This window comes from Dasypus novemcinctus, chromosome 21 (genome assembly GCF_030445035.2).
Source record: "Dasypus novemcinctus isolate mDasNov1 chromosome 21, mDasNov1.1.hap2, whole genome shotgun sequence".
Classification (NCBI taxonomy): Eukaryota; Metazoa; Chordata; class Mammalia; order Cingulata; family Dasypodidae; genus Dasypus; species Dasypus novemcinctus.
This window is the reverse complement of record NC_080693.1, coordinates 43,458,594-43,483,455: the sequence shown is the minus strand read 5'-3', so window position 1 is coordinate 43,483,455 and position 24,862 is coordinate 43,458,594. Positions and strand designations below refer to the sequence as shown.

General features: G+C 39.4%; 1 protein-coding gene across 1 annotated transcript in view; it reads left to right on the top strand.

Moving 5' to 3' along the window:
* The window catches only part of USP32 (ubiquitin specific peptidase 32), a 274,526-nt gene that overhangs the window by 42,880 nt on the left and 206,784 nt on the right, over positions 1-24,862 (top strand). The window contains exon 2 of the mRNA XM_004462051.2: positions 22,380-22,507. Within this exon, the coding sequence (XP_004462108.2) occupies positions 22,380-22,507 (128 nt within the window). The remainder of the gene's footprint in view (positions 1-22,379; positions 22,508-24,862) is intronic.

The window sequence follows — 24,862 nt, the reverse complement described above, 5'->3', positions numbered from 1 at the left end:
AAAGCAGCCTAAATGACCTGCAGTGAATAGCTAGATAATCTGTAGCATTATTATATAATGGAATGCTATGCAACAGTAAAGGAATGAGGTGGATCTATATGTAATAAAAGCAAGTTGCATTATGATATGTATAATAGGATAGCATTGTAAGTTTCCATGGGTATATCTTACAAAACATGAAGGATATCTGAAAGATTATTTCTTGGGGAAGGTTGAAGAAGGGTGGGAGAGAGTGGGAAGTAGAAGGATGAAGTGACTAGGAGGAATGCATTCGTTTATTACTTGTATGATTTAAAAAATAATTTAAATATTATCCCTAGCTATCATCTAACACAACCACTCTGTAGCATATAGTCATCCACTTGTGTATATATTTTGTATAATTTATCATTATATTATGACCATGTTTTCATGTCTATGAAGTCTCATAATCATCTTTAATAATGTTCTCAAAATATTTCCTCAAGATAAATTCCTGGGAATGAACCACATAAACAATGGGAATGAACCACATAAACAAAGGATATGAACATTTCTGACTCATTACATATTACTATATTGCTTTGCAAAATAACTATTCCAGTAATGGTGCCGTACACTAGCTTTACCACAATTGTATCAATTAGAATTTCCTTTTAAAAAAAGCGTGGCATAGGGATTAAGAATATGGACACTGAGGTCTAAATGCTTGGGTGCTAGTTTAGGAAGTGACCTAACTTTTGCGCTTCCATTTCCTTATCTGTAAAATGGGAGTGCTAAACATACCTACCTTGTAGGGTTGTTGTAAGGATTAAATGCGTTAATATTTGTAAAACACCTAGAATAGTGCCTGGGATAGAGTAAAACACTTAAAATAGTTCTTGGCATAGAGTAAGTGGTTGTTGTATATTTTTAAAAATTATAAATTTAGGGATGTTTTGGAGTAAGCCTTTTTTAGATTTTCTCTCTCTTGTGTCTGATTTGGTTGATATTGTATGATTATTTTTCCAATAAAAGTTAAGACTTTTTGTCTTCTGGAGCCAAATCATACCTCATAAATATATAAACATCATTTTTTTAAACAAATCGATTTTATTGATATATGTTAATAAAGCATACAGTTCATCCGAAGTGTACTGTCAGTGGTACTTAGTGTAGTTACAGTTGTGCATTCATTGCTGCAATCATTATTAGAGCATTTTCATTATTTAAAAATAAACAAAAACAAACAAACAAGATTCTTCACCTCTCAATCTGTTTCCCCTGCAGTACTTAGCTGCTATTTTTGGTGATTCTTGCAAAATTATTTATTTATTAGGGAGTTTTATTGAGATATATTCATATACCATATGATCTATCCAAAGGGTATATAACCAGTGGCTTTTAGTATAATCACAATGTTGTGCATTCATCACCACAAAAAATTTTAGAACCATTTCATTACTCCAAAAAGAAAAACTCAACACCCCTTAGCAATTCTTCCCCAACCCTACATAACCACTAATCTAATTTCATCTCTTAAAAAATATATATTTATTCATTTTTCCCCTGCTCCCCTCCTTCTCCCCCCACCATGCAGGTTTTGCTGTCTCTGTCCATTCCCTGTGTGATCTTCTGTACCTGTTTCTCTTTTTGTCTCCTCTTCTCATTTTTTCTCCTCTAGGATTCATCGGTATTCGATCTTGGGGACCCCTGATGTGGAGAAAAGGTTCCCTGTCAACTGCATCACCTCAGTTCCTGGTTTCTGCTGTGCTTCACCTTGAGTCTCTCCTTCATCTCTTTTTTGTTGTGTCATCATCTTGCTGTGTGACTCACTTGCATGGGCAGTGGCTCACCACATAGGCACTCGCATAGGCTCTGGTTCATTGTACGGGCATGCTTTCTCTTCTTCTTTTTCCCCAGGAGGCCCCAGGGATTGAACCTGGGTCTTCCCATATGGTAGATGGAAGCCCTATCACTTGAGCCACATTCGCTTCCCATACAATGGCTTGTATCCGTCATTGCATTGTCATGCAGGACAAATCTAGTGTCCCAAAAATGCACCCATGTTACACATATTCTTCCATCTCCTCTCCCTCAGAACCTCTCCCTTCACATTGATGATGAGAATTCTTCCATTGCTATAATAATAAAAAGTCTATAGTAGAATAATAAGTCTAGTTTAGTCCATTTTTTATTCCTAATCTTGAGTAATTTGAGATGGTAATGTCCACTCTGTTTCTAATTGAGAGGGGGCTTATATCCCATGGGGCAGATGGATGGCGCTGTCTTTCTTGCAGTTGCAGACACACACTATTTCTTGGAATGGGTATTGTCCATCATCGTCTCCTTGTTAGTTGTCTGGGTGAGTCCAGTGAAGTGGAGAGTAGGTATTTCTACTCTGCTGAAATTCAGGTTTCAACTGGCACATGTATGGACAAAAGATTTGAGTCTTGGGACATTAATTTATCAAGTATAGTATTAATTATAGGTTCACATAAAAGGGGCAGAAGAGCCATGTGCAGTGAACCTATAAATGAGTCTAACTCATTTACACTGGGGTGCATAAGTTCCAAAGTGAGGCTCACTGACAAGGTGCCGAATTCCTGAGCTGTCTGCCCTGGTTATAGTTTCTGGATATCTCTAGAACCCTCAGGAACCTCTCTATTTGAGGCACTGTTTACTGAGCCAGTCAGTGAGATCCTGCTGAGACTTACATAAGCATAACCTCTGGAATGGCCTCCCGACTCACTTTGAAATTTTTTACCCTTTCCCCTTTTGGCAAGGTCCTTTTACAGTTGCATTGCTTGTTGGTGCTAGGTAGTAATCTCTTGTTGCCAGGGAGGCTCATCCCTGGGAGTCAGGTCCCACCTCGGGGGGAAGGTAGTGCATTTATATGCTGAGTTTGGCTTAGAGAGGGGCCACATTTGAGCAACAAGGAGGCTTTCAGAAGATAAGTCTTAGGCAGTATATAATACTAGGCTAAGTTTCAATTTCACAAGAAACGGTTCATAGGTACTGTCATCAATACCAAGGGCCTGGCATAGTGGTCTGTCTTCCTTCACTAAACATTACCCTTGCACTCAGGGAAATGTAGCAGAACTTCCCAGGATGGGAAATCAGTATTCTTTTGGTGGTTGTATGGTTCTCCACCTGCTGAGACAATGTCCCATGAATAATTGAACATATTCATATGTCTTAAAGGCATGCCCCAAGTGAACCCTTTCCTATGCATCCCCACATCACTGACATCCTACATTTGTGATCCACCCCTGCCACTGCTGTGACCCTTCTGTGATCCAAAGCCTCTCCAAAAATGAAGCCAACAAAATAAGTGAACACAGTTAATAAGAAAGTGAAGTAATAATTTAAAAAATAGCCAATGAAATGCAAAAAATTAAAAAATTTAAAACAATTTGAAATAAATTTTTTTAGACATTGTATCTTTCATCACTGTAAGATCTGATACATTATATGTACAGATATTTTCTTCCATGTATTCCCCCAGTGTCTTATTTTTTCATTTTATCATCAAAGAAGCTTTAGCATACAAAAAGTCACGTAAGAGAATACAGGTGATTCCCATATACCCAACACCCTTTCCCTTTTCCCCTCTCCCTTATTAATAACATTTTATATGCAGATGGTACATTTGTTACAACTGATAAATATTGAAGCTTTGCTACTAGCCATGGTCAGTGGTTTACATTATGGTTTACATTTTGGATCGTATGCTTTTATAGGTTTTGATAAAATTTGAAGTGGCCTTTGTTATTGCCACATCATGCTGAACAATTCTTTTTTTTTACTTATTTCTCTCCCCCCACCCCCCAGTTTTCTGCTGTGTCCATTCGTTGTGTATTCTTCTGTGACCGCTTCTATCCTTATCAGCGGCACCGGGAATCTTTCTTTCTTTTGCGTCATCTTATTGTGTCAGCTCTCCATGTGTGTGGCACCACTCTTGGGCAGGCTGCACTTTTCTTTTGTGCTAGGCGGCTTTCCTTACGGGGCGCACTCCTTGCGCGTGGGGCTCCCTTACATGGGGGACACCCCTGCGTGGCAGGGCACTCCTTGCATGCATCAGCACTGTGCATGGGCCAGCTCCACACGGGTCAAGGAGGCCCGGGGTTTGGACCGCGGACCTCCCATGTGGTAGGCGGATGCCCTATCCATTGGGCCAAGTCCACTTCCCACTGAACAATTCTAATGCCCTAAAAGTTCTCTACATTCCATCTGTTTTATTCTTCCCTCCCCCTCCTCTTGGAACCTATGGTAATCACTGTTTCAATTTTTGAAGGATAAGATTCATAGTTACTTGCAGTAATATTGAGGGCTTAACGTATTGGTTTTCTTTAATTAGGCATTGCCTATGTTCTGGAGGGATTCTTGTCCCTCTAATTGAGAACATAGCAGGACTCTCCAGGTTGGGAGTTTGATATTTTCTTGATTAATGTGTGGGTCTCCAACCACTCACAGAACACACTATGACAAAATTAACACTTACATGTTCCATAAAAGCCTAATTTGTCTAATTTGTTGGTACACAGTTTCTCATAATATCCTCTTATGATTCTTATTAATTCTTTGGGGTCATAACTTTGCTTCTTTCATTTCTGATTTTATTTATTTACATCTTTTCTCTTTTTTTCTTTGTTAGTCTAGCTAGGGGTTTGTCATTTTTATTTTATTTTATTTTTTAAGATTTATTTATTTCTCTTCCTTCCTCCCCATCATCTGCTCTCTCTGTCCATTTGTTGTGTGTTCTTCTGAGTCCTCTTGCATTGTCAGGCGGCACTGGGAAATTGCATCTCTTTTTTTGTTGTTGCATCATCTTGCTGCATCAGCTTTCCATGTATGTGGTGCTACTCCTGGGTGGGCTGCACTATTTTTTTTCACATGGGGTGGCTCTCCTTGTGGGGCGCAATCCTTTTGCGTGGGTCACCCCTACGTGGGGGCACCCCTACATGACATGGCACTCCTTGCATGCAACAGCACTGTACATGGCCCAGCTTACCACACAGTTCAGAAGGCACTGGGTATTGAACCCTAGACCCTTCATGTGGTAGGCAGACACTCTGTCAGTTGAGCCATGTTCACTTCCCTGTCATTTTTATTAATCTTCTCAAAGAATCACCTTTTGGTTTTGCTGATTTTCTTTTTTTGTTGTTGTTGTTGTTCTCGATTTCATTTATTTTCCTTCCTGCTTGCTTTGGGTATGATTCCCTGTCCCATACGTTTTGATACATTGTTTTCAATGTTGCTGTATCCCATAGGTTTTGATACATTGTGTTGTTGTTTTCATTCAGTTCAACACATTTACTGATTTATCTTGCCATCTTCTTTGACTTACTGATTATTTAGGATTGACATATTGGTTTTCTTTTATTAGTCTTTATTATTTTTTAACTATTGTTTAGCCTCCACATATTTGTGAATTTATAATACCTCTTTCCTTTCTTTTTTTGACCATTATAGAATTTTGTATAATTTCAGTCTTTTTATATTCATTGAGACCTGCCTTATGACCTAACATGTAGTCTATCCTGGAGAAAGATCCATGAGCACTTAAGAAGAATGTTTAACCTGTTGAATTTGTGTGCATCATCTGTGTATGTCTGCTACATCTAGCTTGTTTATCATATTGTTCAAGTTCTCTGTTTCCTTGTTGATCTTCTGTCTAGTTGTTCAATCTAATGATGTGAATGATGTGTTGACCTCTCCAAAGATTTTTGTTGCGCTATTTCCCCCTTCAGTTTTGCCAGTTTGCCTCATGTATTTTGTAGCACCCTGGTTAGGTGCATAGATATTTATGACTGTTATCGCTTCCTGGTGGCTTGTCCCTTTTATTAATATGTAATGGCTTCCTGTATCTCTTATAATTTTTTTTCATTTAAAATCTGTTTTGCCCTTTATTAGTATAGCTACCCCTACTCTTTTTTGGTTACTATTTGCCTGGAGTATCTTTTTCCAACCTTTCACTTCCAGCCAATTTGTATCCCTGGGTCTAAGGCAAGTCTCTTGTAAGCAGCATATGGATGGCTCATGTTTTTAATCCATTCTGTCAGCCTATATCTTTTTTTTTTGTTTTAGATTTATTTTACTTATTTATTTCCTTCCCGTCCCCTCATTGTGCTCGCAGTCTGCTCTCTGGTCTGTTCATTGTGTGCTCTCTCAGTCTGCTTGACTTCTTTTTAGGAGGTACCAGGAACTGAATTTGGGACGTCTCCTGTGGGAGGGAGGTGCCCTCTCACTTGAGCCACTTCCACTTCTTGCTTGTTGTCTCTCATTGTGTTTCGTTGTTGTGTCTCCTCGTTACATCAGCTTGCCATGCCAGGCCATTGCACCAGCCTGCTATTTGGTCATGTTCTTTAGGAGGCACTAGGAACTGAACCCAGAACCTCCCATGTGGTAGTTGGGTGCCCAACTGATTGAGCCACATCTGCTTCCCAGCCTGTATCTTTTGATACAGGAGTTTAATCCATTCACATTCAATGCTATTACTGAAAATGTATTATTTACTTCCATTTTATTATTTGGTTTTCATATGTCATATCTTATTTTTGTCTGTTCTTTAATCTTTTGGTTATCCTTTCTGCTATTCTTTCTTCTATATTTTCCTCCAAGCCTCTCTCTCCTGTCTTTCATGATGTAAGGCTTCCTTTAATATTTCCTGCAAATGTGGATTCTTCTTTTACAAAATCTCTCTTTCTGTTTGCAAGTATTTTATACTCACCTTCACATTTTAGAGACAGTTTTGCCACATAAAGAATGTAGCTCATGTGATTGAGTGCCTGCTTTCCATGTACAAGGTCCTGGGTTCAATCCTTGGTACCTAAAAAAATAATAGAATTCTCATCTGCACTTTTCCTCTTTCAGTATTCTATTTGTATCTGTATCATACCACAGTGTTCTCTCCTCCTGGGTTCTGATGAGAAATTTGCACTAAGTGTTACTGGGCGTCCCTTTTTATGTGATGGCTTGATTTTCCCTTGCTTTTCTAGAATTTTCACTTTGTTTAATATTTGATATTCTGAGTAGTGTGTGTCTTGGAGTAGGTTTATTCATATTCTGATTGGGGTATGCTGTGCTTCTGGGACATTTAAGTTCATTTCTTTCATAAAAGTTGGGAAATTTTCAGCTATTATCACAAACATTATTTCCCCTTTTCTCCTTCTGGAACTCTCATGACATGGGCGTAGTTGTGTTTTGTATTATCATTCAACTCCTTGAACCCTTGCTCAATTTTTCCATTCTTTTCTCTCTTTGTTCTTTTTTCTCTTCGGTTTCAGCTGTTGTCTTCTGTATTCCTTATTCTTTATTCTGTCATTTTGAGTCTGCTGTTATATGCCTCTAATGTGGTTTATTTATTTTTTTAGGAAGGTACTGGGGATTGAACCCAGGACCTTGTACGTGGGAAGCAGGTCCTCAATACTGAGCTACATTTGTTCCCCAATGAGAGTTGGTTTTGTTTTGTTTTTTATTTCTCTCCCCTTTCCCGTCCCCCTTCCCCCCACTTGTCTGCTCTCTGTGTCCATTCACTCTGTGTTCTTTTGTGTCCGCTTGTATTCTTGTCAGTGGCACCTAGAATCTGTGTCTCATTTTGCTGGATCATCTTGCTGTGTCAGCTCTCTGTGTGTGGCGCCATTCCTGGGCAGGCTGCAGTTTTTTCGCACTGAGTGGCTCTCCTTATGGTGCGCTTTTCTTGTGCGTGGGGCTCCCCTACGTGGGGGACACCCCTGTGTGGCAGGGCACTCCTTGCGCGCATCAGCACTGTATGTGGGCCAGCTCATCACAGAGGTCAGGAGACCCTGGGTTTGAACCCTGGACCTCCCACGTGGTAGGTGGATGTCCTATGTATTGGGCCAAATCTGCTTCCCTATATTGTGTTTCACCTCAGTTTGATTTTGGAAGTTTGTGTGCATCTCATTGAATAGTTGTCCCAAATCCTGCATCTCCTCTGGGGCTTTGCTATATTCCTTTTCTTGGGCCATTTCTTCTATTTTCTTAGTTTGGCTTGTAAGTTTTTGCTGGTGTTTTGGCTTCTGATTAGGGCGATGAACTTACTCAGATGCTTGATTCTCTTTCTTGGGTTTTAGTGGTGGAAGACTGTGTGTTAGTACTGTTCATCAATTCTTGGTTTAACCTGTTTTGGGTCTTTAGGACTGTCCCTGTTATTTGCTCAGATCTGGAACCTGGACCCAGTAATGGGTTGCAGACTTGCGTCTTAGGACCTTAGGGAGGGAGGCTGTACAAGTCTTACTTTTAATTTCTTCACATGCTTTTCCTTTATCTGCCAGCAGATGGCCCTCTTTGGCAACCCTCTCAGTTCACTACCTGGTTGGAGTGTATATGCTGCAAAAGGGATCAGATCAATGTGACAGAGGTTCCTGCCTGTAGGCTGAGAGTCTATAGGCTAAGTGCCTACAAACTTTCTCACAGGCAGTTCTCTAACCTTTGCTGGCAGCCCCCTCCCTTTTCCTGGGTCCCCAACAACCATTCTGGGTCAGTAGAGAGAGAGATTGAGAGGGTCTCACCTCTTTAGTCACTGCTGACTCCCAAGGCAAGCAATGGTGCGTGCTGCTTGGCCTGGAAAGGCTTGTTAGACACAGCAGACCTAATTTGTTGGTCAAAAGCTGTGTCCCTTTCTTTCCCTTTTCCTGGGGAGGTGAATCCCTGGGGCTCTGTCTGTAGCCACCAGCCCGGAGGCCTGAGAATTCAAGTGTTGATAGTGTGGGGAGTATGCTGGCATTTGCACCTGTAGCTTTTAACTCAGTTTTGCGGTCATGATTCTTTTCCTTTGTCCTGCTCTCCTCTGGGTGGTTTCCAGCCTTCCCCTGGTGTCCTAAACTCTAGAATATATTTCCCAGGCCATTTCTGCCTGTCTTCTCTTTTTTTTCTGGGAGAGAACAGAGTCCTCTGTCTTAGTCTACCATCTTCCTGAAAGTGTAAAGAAATGATTTTTGAGTACAAGTTATTTTATTTGCTTTTAATGGTAAGGAAAGAAATGTATTTATCAAAGGTAGGAGATTTTGAGAAGGTTGATATTTGATTTGTTACCTTTCAGCAGGTAAAGGTCTAAATTAGGCCAATTCCAGCACTTTAGAATTAATATACTGTATTTCTCAACCTGGGTTTCATTTAGTAGGTTACCAAATGTTCCTGAGTCCAAAGTGAATGTCTGACTAAGGAAGGATATGAGGGAAGAGATATATTTAGTAATGACAGCTTCAGGTGTGGGGTAATGAAAAAACACTTCTATTAAACGCTTACTATGAATTACAAATTGTTCTAGGTGGTAGGGTTCAGTGATAATGCAGAACGCTGTGAACAAAGGAGGATGGTACATTCATGTGATCATTTTTATAAATCCAATTAGGTGATGGGAATACAGATAAATAAATCATGTCTTTGTTCTCAAACAGTAAAGGGAAGGTATACAATTAAATCAACAAGTAGATTTTTAAAAATCAGCAAGTAAAGTTTTATCTGCATTATTTTGAAGTTGAAAGTGTTGAATATTTGATATTAAGTGACTATAAGGAGGATCATTCCATATGAAGGACATGTAACTTTAGGTGGTGGAACAGGAAGCATTTGGCATAGCTTTCCAAAAAATAAAGGAGGGACATTAAGCCAAGTCTTACAGGATGTTGGGCCAATCAGTAGGGATATAAATGGAAACTACCAGGAAGATGGCAGCAAGCATAATGTGATTAGGGAATGAGTGGTGAGTGTTTTGGAATAACTGGAGCCTCTGGTGTATGTTTCTGTCTTCTGGTCCTAAGGTTTACATTTTTAATCATTTATTCATTGTATATGAGAGCATTTTAGAACTTTTTGGTCTAAACCAGGAATTCTCATTCTTAACAATTGACATCCTTCCTGGCCTTGTAACCATATGATATGCTATATTTTCTTAGTTTATGATGTTGCCCTGTGAGAGAATCAGAAGCCTTGGGAAATTTTCCCAACTCTTATGAAGGACATTAATATGCTGTCCAAGGACAGCGTACTCCAAGTAGGATAAATCCAGATAGGCTTACTCCAAGACACCTACTAAACAGACTGTCAAATGCTAAAGATGAGATAATTCTGAAAGCAGCAAGAGAAGAACTATTCATCACATACCAGGGACTCAAAATGACTAAGCGCCAGTTTCTCATCAGAAACCATGGATGCGAGAAGGCAGTGGTATGATATATTTAAAATACTGCAAGAGAAAACCTGCCTGCCAAGAATTCTGTACCCGGCAAAAAACTTCAAAAATGAGGAAGATGCATGGTGCGGAGAGCCACAAGCCCCTGTGCGGCACGGAAAGGTGATGGTGAAATGATGCACCAAAAAAAGACAGTGATGCAACCAGATGGGGGAAAAATCAATGATACCTAATTCTCTTTGAAAAAATAATTTTTTTTTTTTTAAATGAGGGAGAGTTTAAAGTGTTCACAGATCAGGGGAAGTGGACGTGGCCCAACGGATGGGGCATCCGCCTACCACATGGGAGGTCTGCCATTCAAACCCCGGGCCTCCTTGACCCGTGTGGCCCATACGCAGTACTGATGTGTGCAAGGAGTGCTCTGCCACGCTGGAGTGTCCCCCACGTAGGGGAGCCCCATGCGCAAAGAGTGCGCCCTGTAAGGAGAGCTGCCCAGCACGAAAGAAAGTGCAGCCTGTCCAAGAGTGGCGCCACACACATGGAGAGCTGACACAACAAGATGATGCAACAAAAAAGAAACACAGATTCCTGGTGCTGCTGATAAGGATAGAAGTGGTCAAAGAAGAACACACAGCAAATGGACACAGAGAGCAGACAACTGGGATGGGGTGGGGAAGGGGAGAGAAATAAATAAAAAAATCTTTAAAAAAAATAAAAAAAAAGTGTTCACAGATAAATAGAAGGCGAGAGAGTTTGTTATCAAGAGACCTGCTCTACAGGAAATACTAAGGGGAGTTCTGCAGGCTGAAAGGAAAAGACGAGAGGTAAGATTGGAGGAGAGTGTAAAGTGAAAATTATCAGTAAGTGTAACTAAATGCATACAAAAAGAGACAAAAGTAAGATATGACATATAAAGGCTAAAGGATAAAATGGTTGAGGTAAGTACTGCCTTTACCAACACTGACTCTCTAAGTTGAACTCAACATATAAATACATTACCTTCCCCCCCAGCATAGGACATGACTCCTGGGGATGAGCCTCCCTGGCTCCAAGGGATTACTACCAAGCACCAACTAGCAGTGCAACTGGAAAAAGACCTTGACCAAAAGAGGAAACAGATAAAGACAAATGAGTTTATACGGCTAAGAGAATTCAAAAGAGTTGGGAGGTCATTCCAGAGGATATGCTTATGCATATTTCAGCAGGATCTCATCGACTGCCAAAGTAGATACTACTCCAAATAGCAGGACTCCTGAGAGCTCTGGAGATATCCAGAATCTATAGTCAGGACAGATAGCTCAGGAGTTTAGTACCTTGCCAGTGGGCCCTACTTTGAAATTTATGCTCCCCAGAGTGACAGAGTTGGACTCAGTTGTGGTTTCCCTACACATGTCTCTTCTGTCCTTCTATTTGAACCTATAATTAGTACTAGAGTTGGTAGGTGTACATCCAGGAGACTTAAATCTTTGGGCTGTCCATGTGCCAGCTGGGCCCTGAATCTCATTGGAGTTGCAACACCTACTCTCCAGTTCATTGGTCTCACACAGGACAACTAACGAGGTGATGATGGAAACCTACCATACCAAGGAACTGAGTCTACAACTACAAGAAACAGAGTCTCATCCATTGGCCTTATGGGATCGTGGCCCCTCTCAGCTAGAGATGGAGTGGACATCACCATCTGAGAATCCTTAGGATTGGGAAATGAACTTACTTTATAAGTACTTACTTTATTAAGTCTAAAGTAGACTTACTACTATAAGTTTACTATAGACTTATTGTGATTCTAGCAGTGGAAGAAATTATATTGATGTGGAGGCAGTGGCTGCTGGAGATTCTGAGCGCAGGGAGAGAGAAAAGAAGTATAATACGGGCAAGTGAACTTGGCCCAGCAGTTAGGGTGTCTTGTCTATCACATGGGAGGTCCGCGGTTCAAACCCTGGGCCTCCTTGACCTGTGTGGAGCTAGCCCATGCACAGTGCTGATGCGCACAAGGAGTGCCATGCCACACAGGGGTGTCCCCCGCATAGGGGAACCCCACGCGCAAGGAATGTGCCCCGTAAGGAGAGCCTCCCAGCACGAAAGAAACTTCAGCCTGCCCAGAAATGCCGCCGTACACACGGAGAGCTGACACAAGATGACGCAACAAAAAGAAACACAGATTCCCGTGCTGCTGACAACAACAGAAGTGGAAAAAGGAGAACACATAGCAGATAGACACAGAGAACAGACAACTGGGGGGTGGAGTGGAGAGAAATAAAATAAATAAATAAGTCTTAAAAAAAAAAAGAAGTATAATACGGGGGCAATTTTGGGACCAGGAATTGTCTTGAATGACATTGCAATGACAGATACAGGCCATTCATAAACCTTGTCATAACCTACAGAATTGTGTGTGAGAGTGTAAACTACTATGTAAATTTTAATCCACGCTTAGTGGCAATGCTGTAAAATGTGTTCATCAGTTGCAGTGAACGTACCTCACTAATGAAGGATGTTGTTAATGTGGGAAAAGTGAGGTGTGGGGAGCGGGGCACATGGGAATCCCCTATATTTTTTTATGTGACATTTGTCTAATCTAAGTATCTTGTTAAAAAAAAAAAAGAATGTTAATGGATTAAACTCCCCAATAATTTGCAGAATGAATTTTAAAAAAGAACAACATGATCCATCTATATGCTGTTTAGAAGAGACTCACCTTAGACCCAAGGATATAGTAGGTTGAAAATGAAAGGCTGGAAAAAGATACTCTATGGAAACATTAACCAAAAAAAGAGCTGGGGTAGCAATTACTAATATTGGACAAAATAGACTTTAAATGCTAAGGTGTTAGAAGAGACAAAGGAGGACACTATATATTAATAAAAGGGGCAATCTTAATGGCAAACCAAGAAGAAATAAGAATCATAAATATTTATGCATTTGGTCAGGGTGCCCCAAAATACATGAAGCAAACACTGGCAAAAATGAAGGGAGTAATAATCATGCGAGACTTCAATATAACACTCTCATCAGGAGGTAGAACATCTAGAGAATTGATATGGAAACAGAGAACTTGAATAATTCAATAAATCAACTATACTTAACAAATTTAAACAGAGCATTATACCCCAAAAGATAGGATATACATTTCTTAAGTGCTTATGGATCATTCTCTAGTATAGACCACATGTTGGGTCACAAAGCAGGTCTCAATAAATTTAAAAAGATTGAAATTACACAAAAGCCTCCAGAAACAACCTCATCATCAATATCCAGGTGTCATCTTGTTTCTCAAAGTTCAATCTACCATAAACTCCCTCTGTAAAAATTACTCTCATTATTTACCCCAGTTTTTAGATGCGAAAATGCTTGCTTGCTTCCTCTTTTTGAGGTCTTTGATATTCTTGATGAACAGAGAAATATTACCTTTATTAAATCATGCTCTTCTGTACTGATATTTGCTTCTTTTGAATTTTGCACTTTCTGATACTATTTTTCAGTTATAAGGTTGTAACCTCTGTCCCCCTGCCTTTCTTTAATTCTTGTCACAAATGACATATTTAAACATTGAGTCCAAAACCACTGCTTTATCCTTATAGTTTATGCATTTGCCTTTTAGATCTAGGAAGAGAAAAGTGGAGTTACAAACCAAAAATACAATAGTACTAACACTTACATATACCCACGTCGTTACCCTTACTTAAAGAAAAAAATATCTTTATTTCTTCATGTGGCTTCAGTCTACCATCTGTTGTCCTTTCCTTTCAACCTGCATAACACCCTTTAGCATCTCCTTTAGGCAGGTCAAATGGTGACAGTCTGTTGGCTTTTGTTTAAATCTGGAAATGTCTTGCTCTCTCCCTCAGTTTTGAAAGTTTTACTGGATATAGAATTCTTGGTTGGCAGTTTTTGGCTTTTAGCATTTTAAATATGTCATTCCACAGTGCCTTCTTGTCTCTATAGTTTCTGATGAGAAATCAGCACTTAATCTGAGACTTTATTGTATACAACACATTGCTTCTCTCTTGCAGTTTTCAGTATTCAATCTTTAATCACACTGTATTCAGCAGAGTGATTATAATTTACTGTGGTATGGGTCTGTTTGAGTTTATCCTCTTTGGAGTTTGCTGAGTGTCTTAGATATGTAACATTCATGTCTTTTATTAAATTTGGCAAATTTTCAGCTATTTCTTTAAATATTCTCTCTGCCTCTTTTTCTTATCTTATCCTTCTGCGCATCCTACAATGTATATATTGGTACTCTTGATGGTCTCCCATAAGTTCCTCAGGCTCTGTTCACTCTTCTTCATTCTTTCCTCCTTCTGCTTCTCAAACTGGTTGATTTCAATTCCCTGATTCTTTTGTCAGTTCTGATTTGCTGTTGAAGCCCTCTAGGGAAGTTTTAATTTCATTTACTATGTGGTCTTCAGTATTCTTTGGCTCCTTTTCATGATTTCCATCTCTTTCTTAATACTCTTTTTGTGTTCAACTATTGTTTTCCTGATTTCCTTTAGTTCTTTGCAAATATTTAGGATCATTTAAAAATTTTTGTCCAGTATGTCCCAAGTCTGGTACTCCTCATTGGCAATTTCTAATGCTTTAACATTCTCCTTTGCCTAGGACCATTGCTTTCTCTTTCTTTGTATGTTCTGTAATCTTGTGTTAAAACCTGAACATTTTGATGTTTTAATGTGTTATTGCTGGAATTAAGACTCTGAGACCTCTGTTCTGTCCTTCCAATAAGTTTAGAGAATAGCTCCAGGCTCTTGTCTTGTTTCAGGCGTGTGTGTGTGTGTGTGTGTGTGTGTGTGGCCCTAGGATTCCCTAGTTTACAGGATTTCAAATGTCCCCTCTTCCTTAGGAAACAGTTTCCTTATGGTCCCAGGCTATAGTCAGCAACCCTTGTCCCAGGCATCCACTTGATTGCTCACCACCCTGTTTCTCAAAGACAGCTTGGTGAGCTGTTTCTACATGTAGGGCAAATTCTGTGACATTTAGTGCCTCAAGCCATACCAGACAAATTGGGTCAGACTTATATGCCCCCAAAATGTGCATAAGGATTACTTTGCTCCCTCTGGGATTGGGACCAGGGATCCATGCTGGGAGTGTGGACCAGCTCCTTGCCAAGCTGGTGAGGGCTGGGGAAGACCCAGCCAGACCACAACGATAGCGTACCACTTTTAAGTAGCCTTTTTTAAAAATTTATTGCTTGCATTGTTTTTGCGGTCCTTTAACTGTTTTCTAGAACTTTGAGAAAGATGTTTTTGCCAGTTCTTACTGGTTGTTCAAAGATTGAGGGGGGCGGGGGGCAGGATGAGGACGTCTTGATCCCATTTGTTTCATATATGTAATAAGTTTTTTAAGTTTGTTTTAAATAGTATCCACATATAGTATATACATTATGACTGACTGGTATGTCTTTTAAATCTCTGCTATTTTGTATACAGTCTCTATATTTTTCCCCTAGAAATTTATTTTTTTAAAAGATTATTTATTTATTTCTCTCCCCTCCCCCCCACCGCCTGTTCTCTGTGTCTATTTGCTGCGTCTTCTTTGTCCGCTTCTGTTGTTGTCAGCGGCACAGGAATCTGTGTTTCTTTTTTTGTTGCATCATCTTGTTGTGTCACCTCTCCGTGTGTGCGGCACCATTCCTGGGCAGGCTGCACTTTCTTTCATGCTGGGCGGCTTTCCTTACGGGGTGCACTCCTTGCGCTGGGCTCCCCTACACGGGGGATACCCCTGCGTGGCAGGGCACTCCTTGCACACATCAGCACTGCGCATGGGCCAGCTCCCCACGGGTCAAGGAGGCCCGGGGTTTGAACTGCGGACCTCCCATGTGGTAGACGGACGCCCTAACCACTGGGCCAAGTCTGCCGCCCTGAAATTTATTTTTTGAGGTTGAAATACTTCTTAAAGATATTATCTATATGGCCAAATACATCAATTGATTTATCATCTCCTTCTCCCTTTTTTTTTTTTTTTTTTCTTTTCTTCCTTTCTAATCTGGTCTTGTTCTGAATGCCTACTACATAGCCGTCGTCCTGGGATGCCTTCCTGGGAATTCACTTCATCACTGTCATGCGGATATCAGTGTTTCTTGGATTTTTAAAATTTTTTAATTTCTTGGTTATTCTCTCATTTTGTTGTAGCATATTCTTCTGTGTCTTGCTGGGAAATGGTGTAGGAGAGATTGTTCTTACTTTTTCATTTTATTTATTTAGTACCATCCTTATTATTTGAATACAATTTTTTCTTTAAGAGTATTTATAGGTTTTAATGTTTCTTCTTTTCCCTTATTTCTGTTCAACTTCCTCTCCTTTCCCTAGCCCGGTTTGTTTGCTTTCATTCAGTTTTTAAAAGTCCATTTTATCATCATGTAATTTATGTATAACAAAATTCAGAGATTTTAAGTGTACAGTTAAATAAGTTTTGACAAATGTACTCGCTTTTGTAGTCATCCTAATCAAATATATAAGATGTCCATCACTCTAGAAACATTTCCTCCTGTAACTCTGTGGTCCGTCTCTGCTCCTTTCCCCTTCCCATCAACCACTTATCTATTTCTGTCTTGATAGCTAGTTTTGCCTTTTCAAGAATTTAATATAATGCAACCATATGGTATTCTTCTCTCTCTCTCTCTTTCTCCTGCCCTTCCCCCCCCTCCAAGTTGTATCCTCTCTGTGTCCATTCACTATGTGTTCTTTTGTAGCCACTTCTATTCTTGTCAGCAGCCTGGGAATCTGTGTCTCTTTTTGTTGCATCATCTTGCTGCATCGGCTCTCTGTGTGTGTGGTGCCACTCCTGGGCAGGCTGAATTTTCTTTCGCGCTGGGCGGCTCTCCTTACGGGGTGCACTCTTTGCACGTGGGACTCCCCTACACGGGGGACACCACTGCATGGCACGGCACGGCCCTCCTTGTGCGCGCCAGCACTGTGCATTGGTCAGCTCCACACGGGTCAAGGAGGTCCTGGGTATGAACCACGGACCTCCCATGTGGTAGGTGGATGCTCTATCTGTTGAGCCAAGTCTGCTTCCCTCTTTTTTTTTTTTTTAAGATTTATTTTTTATTCTTTTCTCTCCCCTCCATCCCAACCCCTGCCCCAGTTGTCTGCTCTCTGTGTCCATTTGCTGTGTGTTTTTCTGTGTCCGCTTATATTCTTGTCAGCAGCACTGGGAAACTATGTCTCTTTTTTGTTGTGTCATCTTGCTGTGTCAGCTCTGTGTGTGCGGCACCACTCCTGGGCAGGCTGCACTTTTTTTTTGCATGGAGCAGCTCTCCTTACAAGGCGCACTCCTTGCACGTGGGACTCCCCTATGTGGGGGACACCTCTGCATGGCACGGTACTCTTTACATGCATCAGTACTGCGCTTGGGCCAGCTCACCACATGGATCAGGAGGCACTGGGTTTGAACTCTGGACTTCCCATGTGGTAGGCAGATGCTCTAGCAATTGAGCCAAATCCTCTTCCCAATATGATGGTATTTTGTGTCTGGCTTCTTTTGTTCCACATAATGTTTCAGAGATTCATTTAGATTATTGTGTGTATCAGTTTCCTCATTCTTACTGCTGAGTAGTATTCTTTTGTATAGGTATACCATACTTTACCTCTTCAAGGACAAAAGGGGTGGTTGTTTCCATTTTTTGGGTATGCTGTGTACATTCTTTTTTTTTTTTTTTAATATACCGGAGGCCAAGGATTGAACCCGGGACCTTGTATGTGGGAAGCCAGCACTTAGCCACTGAACCACATCGGTTCCTCTGAGTTGATTTCCCTGTTTGTTTTGCTTGTTATTTATTTTTGTTTTTTTCTAGGAGGTACCGGGAACCGAACCCAGGACCTCCCATGTGGGAAGCAGGTGCTCAATTGCTTGAGCTACATCTGCTCCCCATGCTGTGTATATTCTTGTAAAGTATTTTCATTTCTCCTGAGTAAATACAAAGAGTGGAATTGTTGGGCTGGTAGGGTAAGTATATGTTTGACTTCCTAAGAAACTGCCAAACTCTTCATTTATTTTTAAGATTGATTCATTAAGAGGTTGTTTGGAAGGCAGGTATATTTGAATGTATTGCTTTTTGCTGTTGAGTAGTTTGGGACTTAGTCATTATTATAAAGAGAACTGAAACATGCTCCCACCCACCATGTCATAAGCAGTAGGTCTTCCAGGATCATTTACTTTCTTTAGAAAAGAATCTTTATTCTACCTAGGTGTTATATATGTTACATATGTTATTTAAATTTGGTATTCCCATGTTTGGAGGCTTTCTCTCTCAGTTTCTCCACAGAATTTAGCTCCGATCTTTTGATTATGCCTATTTCTGAAAGGTTTGTATGAAACAGTTGGGGGAATAGGTGGTAGATAGGTGCCTGACTGTGCTTTTTGCACAGGGACCTGAGATTTTAACTACTCCTCATATATATTTTCAACCAATCTCTCTTCTTTTAGCCCTACTTTTTAATCCCTCTACTTTGTGTGGTAATTAATACTGCCAATTCCTGAGCCTTTTGGGGAGCTCTGGACAGGGTAAATTGAACTTTCTTCTTGTTTGCATTTATCAACTGCTGGAGCTTAGGCTTCAACTTTCTTAGGCCTGCATTGGTCAGTCTATTTCTCCAGAAGGACACTTATTGTCCTACAAAAAATGTTTACTGTCTCCTCTAAGTCTTTTTTTCTCTCTTCTATTTTCTTTATCTTTGGGTTTATATACTTTTTTCTTGCTGTAATTTTAGTGAGATCTTGAGAGAAAGAAGAGAAGAGATGAAAGTTTTCCATCTTTTTACTAAAACTGTGTTTTTTTTTCTGAAATTAAAATAACGTTAATATTATTATCCTATGTTACCTTAAAAATGTACTAGGCTTGATTCTATTTTTCTTCTTGCCTAAGTTTTTATTTTTAAAATTTTCAATTTTTGTATTCTTTCATGTATTTTTTGTCTACACTTCTATAAGACTTTTATGTATTATTTGTCTACAGATTAACTATATGTTAATCTGTTTATTTTGAGTAAATAATAACTGTTTATTTTCAGTAAATATGGATCTTTGGCACTATTTTAGTATCTGTCTCATAATTCTATTTTGAGAGTTTACCATACTCAACTTATCCTCTGACATGGACATTGTTTGCTTTTTATAAATGGTTTAAAAAACATGCTTATATGTACATTTCCTCCCAGTTACAAATAAATTCTTCAGTCATGAGATTTTTTTTAACATACCACCAAAAAGTTCTTCAAATATGTATACAAATATGTATAACAATAGTTCAAGAGGCTTTCATACAGCATTTTTGTGGTTGATTTTCTTTTTCTTTTTTTTTTTTAAGGATTTATTTATTTATTTTTCTCCCCTCCACCCCCCATCCCCATCCCTGGTTGTCAGTTCTCTGTGTCTATTTGCTGCGTCTTCTTCTTTGTCCTTTTCTGTTGTTGTCAGCGGCATGGGAATCTGTGTTTCTTTTTGTTGCATCATCTTGTTGTGTCAGCTCTCCATGTGTGCAGCGCCATTCTTAGGCAGGCTGCACTTTCTTTCGCGCTGGGTGGCTCTCCTTACGGGTGCATTCCTTGGCGTGGGGCTCCCCTACACAGGGGACACTCCTTGTGCATGTCAGCACTGTGCATGGGCCAGCTCCACATGGGTCAAGCAGGCCCGGGGTTTGAACCGTGGACCTCCCATGTGGTAGACGGACACCCTAACCATTGGGCCAAGTCCATTTCCCGTGGTTGATTTTCTTATCTTTTCCGCTAGATTGTAAGCAACTTAATTTGTTAATGGAAATTAAATATTTTGAAGAAATAGGTATTCTAGTAGCTGAAGTCATCATCTCTCCTCCATTACTATAATTTGGGTTGAGATCGTTGTTCTGTTTTTCAGTTTTTCACTCCAAAAAGGGAAAATAATTAGTATATTGGAGATGTTAGTATTATAAGTCCAATTTTTAATGAATTAAGCACATAGTATTAACACCTTTTCTAGTGACTTACTCAAGTATTGGTTCTCATTGTTTTATCATTGCACTGCATGTGTTGAAGCCATGAACCCTCCCTCTGTATCACAAACATTTGAGTGATTAGTTATGTGCCAGGCACTCTTCAGTTTTTATCTTGCTGTTCCTTTCTCCCTTCCTTAAGCCTGTTGACCAGTCCCTTTTTCTTGGCTTTTGGAGACCACACTCTCTTCTGTTTCCCTTTCTGATTATTTCCTCTTATTAATGTTTAAGCATTTTTTCTTCCTCTGCACACTTTGTAAGCATTGGTTTCTCCCAGTTTTTTTCCTCTTCCTCACTGAATTTCATGGTTTTAATTACCACCTATATGCTAATGTCTCCCATCAAACCTTTCCTAAGCTTATACTCATAATTCTAAAAATTCACTGGATTGCTTCAAGGTCCTTCATATTTATTATATCCAAAACAAAATTGTCATATTTTCTTCCTGGATTACTCTTTTTCTTTTATTCCTTGTCAAAATGATAACAACACCACCCTTCAAGTTTCTCAGGACAAGAAACCTGGGTATTACTCCAGACTCTTTCTACTCCCAGTCCAGCCTTAAGTTCTACTGACTTTTCCTCTCAGATATTTCCCAAATTTGGCTCCTCCTTTTCTTCTTCATCTTTTTTTAATCTTTTATTCCTTCTTTTCTTCTTGTAGTAGCTGTCTCCTTCTCACTTCCAGGTTTGTTCACCCTAATTCTGTTTTCTGTACTTCTGACATGGTGAGCTGTCTGAATTGTGTCTCTGTCCTGTGTCTTTTTGCTTGATGTTTGTTCCTGAATTGTAACTGATTGTCCCTTCTAACATTAAGCCCAAGTTTCTAATTGTGACAGAAAAGAAAATCTGTGACTTGGTTCTTCTACCTCTCTAAGTTTATCTTTTACTACTCCCTGCCTTGCTTTTTTGTGCTAATAACAAACAGATCTCCATACACCATACATCAATGTATAGGTATATACATACTTCTGAAAGAAGTTATTATCGCTTTCTGATAATGCTCTTGTCCCTTTTTTGCTTGGTTTAGTCTTTAAGAGTTATTGTAACCAACTTCTTTTCCTAGAAGGCTTCTCTGTTTTCCACAGCATGGGCCAAAGGTATGATTTCTTTGCCTCCATTGTTATCACTACACTGATCATGTACTATTAAAAGATATTTAGGGGAGTGGTTGTAGTTCAGTGGTTGAGCATCTGCTTGCCATGTAGGTACAAGGTTCAATCCCCAGTACCTTCTTAAAAAAAAAAATTCTTTATACTTGTAGTCAGAGATTATTTTATGCAGGTTTCAATCTTTGGTGCCTAAAGTAAAGTAATGATTCAGTAATTTTATTTATTTATTTATTTGTTTGTTTGTTTGTTTATTTATTTATTTATTTATTTTTTAAGATTTATTTATTTGTTCATTTCTCTCTCCTTCCCCCCAATCCCGGTTGTCCGTTCTCTGTGTCTATTCGCTGTGTCGTCGTCTTTGTCTGCTTCTGTTGTTGTCAGTGGCACGGGAATCTGTGTTTCTTTTTGTTGCGTCATGTTGTTTTGTCAGCTCTCCGTGTATGCTGCGCCATTCCTGGGCAGGCTGCACTTTCTTTCCCGCTGGGCAGTTCTACTTATGGGGTGCACTCCTTGTGCGTGGGGCTCCCCTACGCCGGGGACACCCCTGCATGGCACAGCACTCCTTGCGCGCATCAGCACTGCGCATAGGCCAGCTCCACACGGGTCAAAGAGGCCCAGGATTTGAACCGCGGACCTCCTATGTGGTAGACGGACGCCCTAACCACTGGGCCAAGTCTGCTGCCCAGTGATTTTATTTATTTTTGTTCATGGGTATCTAAAATTTTTTGGTCATTAAGATCTATTTATAGATTGTTTTTGTAATTGATGATAAAATCTAAGCTAAACATGGGGGCTGGCCTCTACATTAATAGATATGTATGCAAGGAGTTCAAATAAGGTAAATTTTATCCTGAAGGAAATGAATGTATTGCTGAAAACATATTAGTGCCAGAATTGAATGCCATGTAGCTTATTTTCTAATTTGAAATATGTTACCTGTTTTTTCCCCTGCCTAGAATTTGCATGCATAATTTAAAGGTATATCTTTTGAAAATAGCAAGTCAAGAATTTTGATATTTATTTCTGTATTAGATTTGAAAATGTTAGATTTATGAAATATTTCTGGGTTTTGTTTGTCTAGAATGAGAAGTAAACATTTTCCAGTTTTTCCTAGGAAATGGGTTGAAAAAATTTTAAGATTGTGAGAGATAGTTTCTTATCCATCATCTATTTCTGAATTGCAGTTACTGATATAGAGCTGAAACGACTGAAAGATGCCTTTAAGAGGACCTGTGGACTTTCATATTACATGGGCCAGCACTGTTTCATCAGAGAAGTGCTTGGGGATGGAGTGCCTCCAAAAGTTGCTGAGGTAACTTTTATGACCTTTTTTTTCCTTTTGAGATAGTTATCCACTTATCCTTAAGTCTTTGTTTTTTTTAATTACTTTTTAAAATTAGAGCAGTTGTAGGTTTATAGAACCATCCTGCGGAAAGTACTGAGTACCTGGATACCTCCTCCCTGCCCCAGTTTTCCCTATTAACATTGTGTATTAGTATGGTACCTTTGTTACAATTAATGAAACAATATTATTATTATGCTATTAACTTTAGTGCACTGTTTAGTGTTCAGTCATTGTGTTGTACAGTTCTTTGGTTTTTTTGTGTGTGTATTTATGTGTGTGTGTGGTAACGTACATACAACCTAAAATTTTCCTTTTTTTCCCCTTTTTGAAACCACAGTTTAGTGGTTTTAATTACCTACACAAAGTTGTGCCTCCATTCCCATCACCTACTGCCAAACTTTTCCATCACCCCAAAGAGAAACTCCATGCCAATTAAATATTAACTCCCTATTCCCTTTTCTCACTTGCTCCTGGTAAACTCGATTCCAGTTTCTGACTTTATGAATATGTATGTTCGTCCTATTTCATGCAAATGAAATAATGTAGTATTGATCCTTTTGTGTCTGGCTTATTTCACTTAACATTATGTCTTCAGGATTGATTCATGTTGTAGCACGCATAGGCACTTCATTCCTTTTTATGACTAAATAATATTCCATTGTATGGATATACCTCATTATGTTTATCTGTTCATTTGTTGATGGACCTTTAGGTTTCTTCTACTTTTGGCAATTGCGGATAATGCCCTTATGAACATTAGCTTGTAAGTGTCTGTTCAAATTCCTGCTTTCAATTCTTTTGGGTATATATCTAGAAGTGGGATTGCCAGGCCATATGGTAATTCTATATTTAACTTTCTGAGGAACTGCCATACTGTTTTCCACAGCAGCTGCACCGTTTTCCATTCCCACCAACCATGTTATGAGTGTTCCTATATCTCCACATCCTATCCAACACTTATTTTCCATTAAAAAAAAAATAGTAGCCATTCTAGTTGATGAGACTAGCATTAATTCTTGAGGTTCCTCCTGGTCTTATCAAATTTAATCTTTTACACAGCTATTTTTCCTCCTGAGGAGGTAAACAGGTCTTATTTTAGATGTCTATATGGCTGTGTTCTTAGAAACCAAATGGAAGGACTGCAGTGCTGCAATTTTGCTTCTTTTGTACTTCTGAACATTAATAGCCACTGATAATAATCATAGGACTATTGGTATGACTGGCTTTTATACTTACAAACTTCTATCTATTTGACATAATTTTTATGTTTGGTTAATCCTAGTTAATTCTATGAAATTAAACATTGTAGATGAAACACAAGTTTATTGGAACTTAAGACTCATGTAAATTGTATTAAAGTTTTTGGGTAGAGATAAAATATGCTAAGTTGGTATAAATGTTCCCTTTCTAAAAATAATAAAATTTACTATTTTGTAGTTATGTACAAAGATGTGCATTATGTTATTCTAAATGTGAAATAAGTATAAAACATAATAGGAATTTTTTTTTTTTAATTTTTTTATTTTTTATTGACTTTGTAATAATATTACATTAAAAATATATATGTGAGGTCCCATTCAACCCCACCCCCCCACCCCCCCTCTCCCCCCCCCCAACAACACTTGTTCCCATCATCATGACACATCCATTGGATTTGGTAAGTACATCTTTGGGCACCTCTGCACCTCATATACATTGGTTCACATCATGGCCCATACTCTCCTCTATTCCATCAAGTGGGCCCTGTGAGGATTTACAATGTCCGTTGATTACCTCTGAAGCACCATCCAGGGCAGCTCCATGTCCCGAAGACGCCTCCACCTCTCATCTCTTCCTGCCTTTCCCCATACCCTTTGTCCATTATGTCCACTTTTCCCAATCCAATGCCACCTCTTCTATGTGGACATTGGATTGGTTGTGTCCATTGCACCTCTATGTCAAGAGGAGGGTCAGATTCCACCTGGATGCTGGATGCAATCCTCCCATTTTCAGTTGTAATCACTCTAGGCTCCATGGTGTGGTGGTTGTCCTTCTTCAACTCCATCTTAGCTGAGTGTGGTAAGTCCAATAAATCAGATTGTAGGTGCTGGAGTCTGTTGAGGCTCAGGATCTGGCTATCACATTGTCAGTCCAGAGATTCAAATCCCCTAAATATATCTTAAACCCCAACCATAATAGGAATTTTAAGCTTGGATACTATGTAGAACCTTAATTTGCCATTTCTAAGTAATGACAGTTTTTATTTCTAACCTGTATTGTGAACTTCATGTAACAGATGTACCATCCACATATAAAATGTTATTAATAGAGGATGGGGGAAAA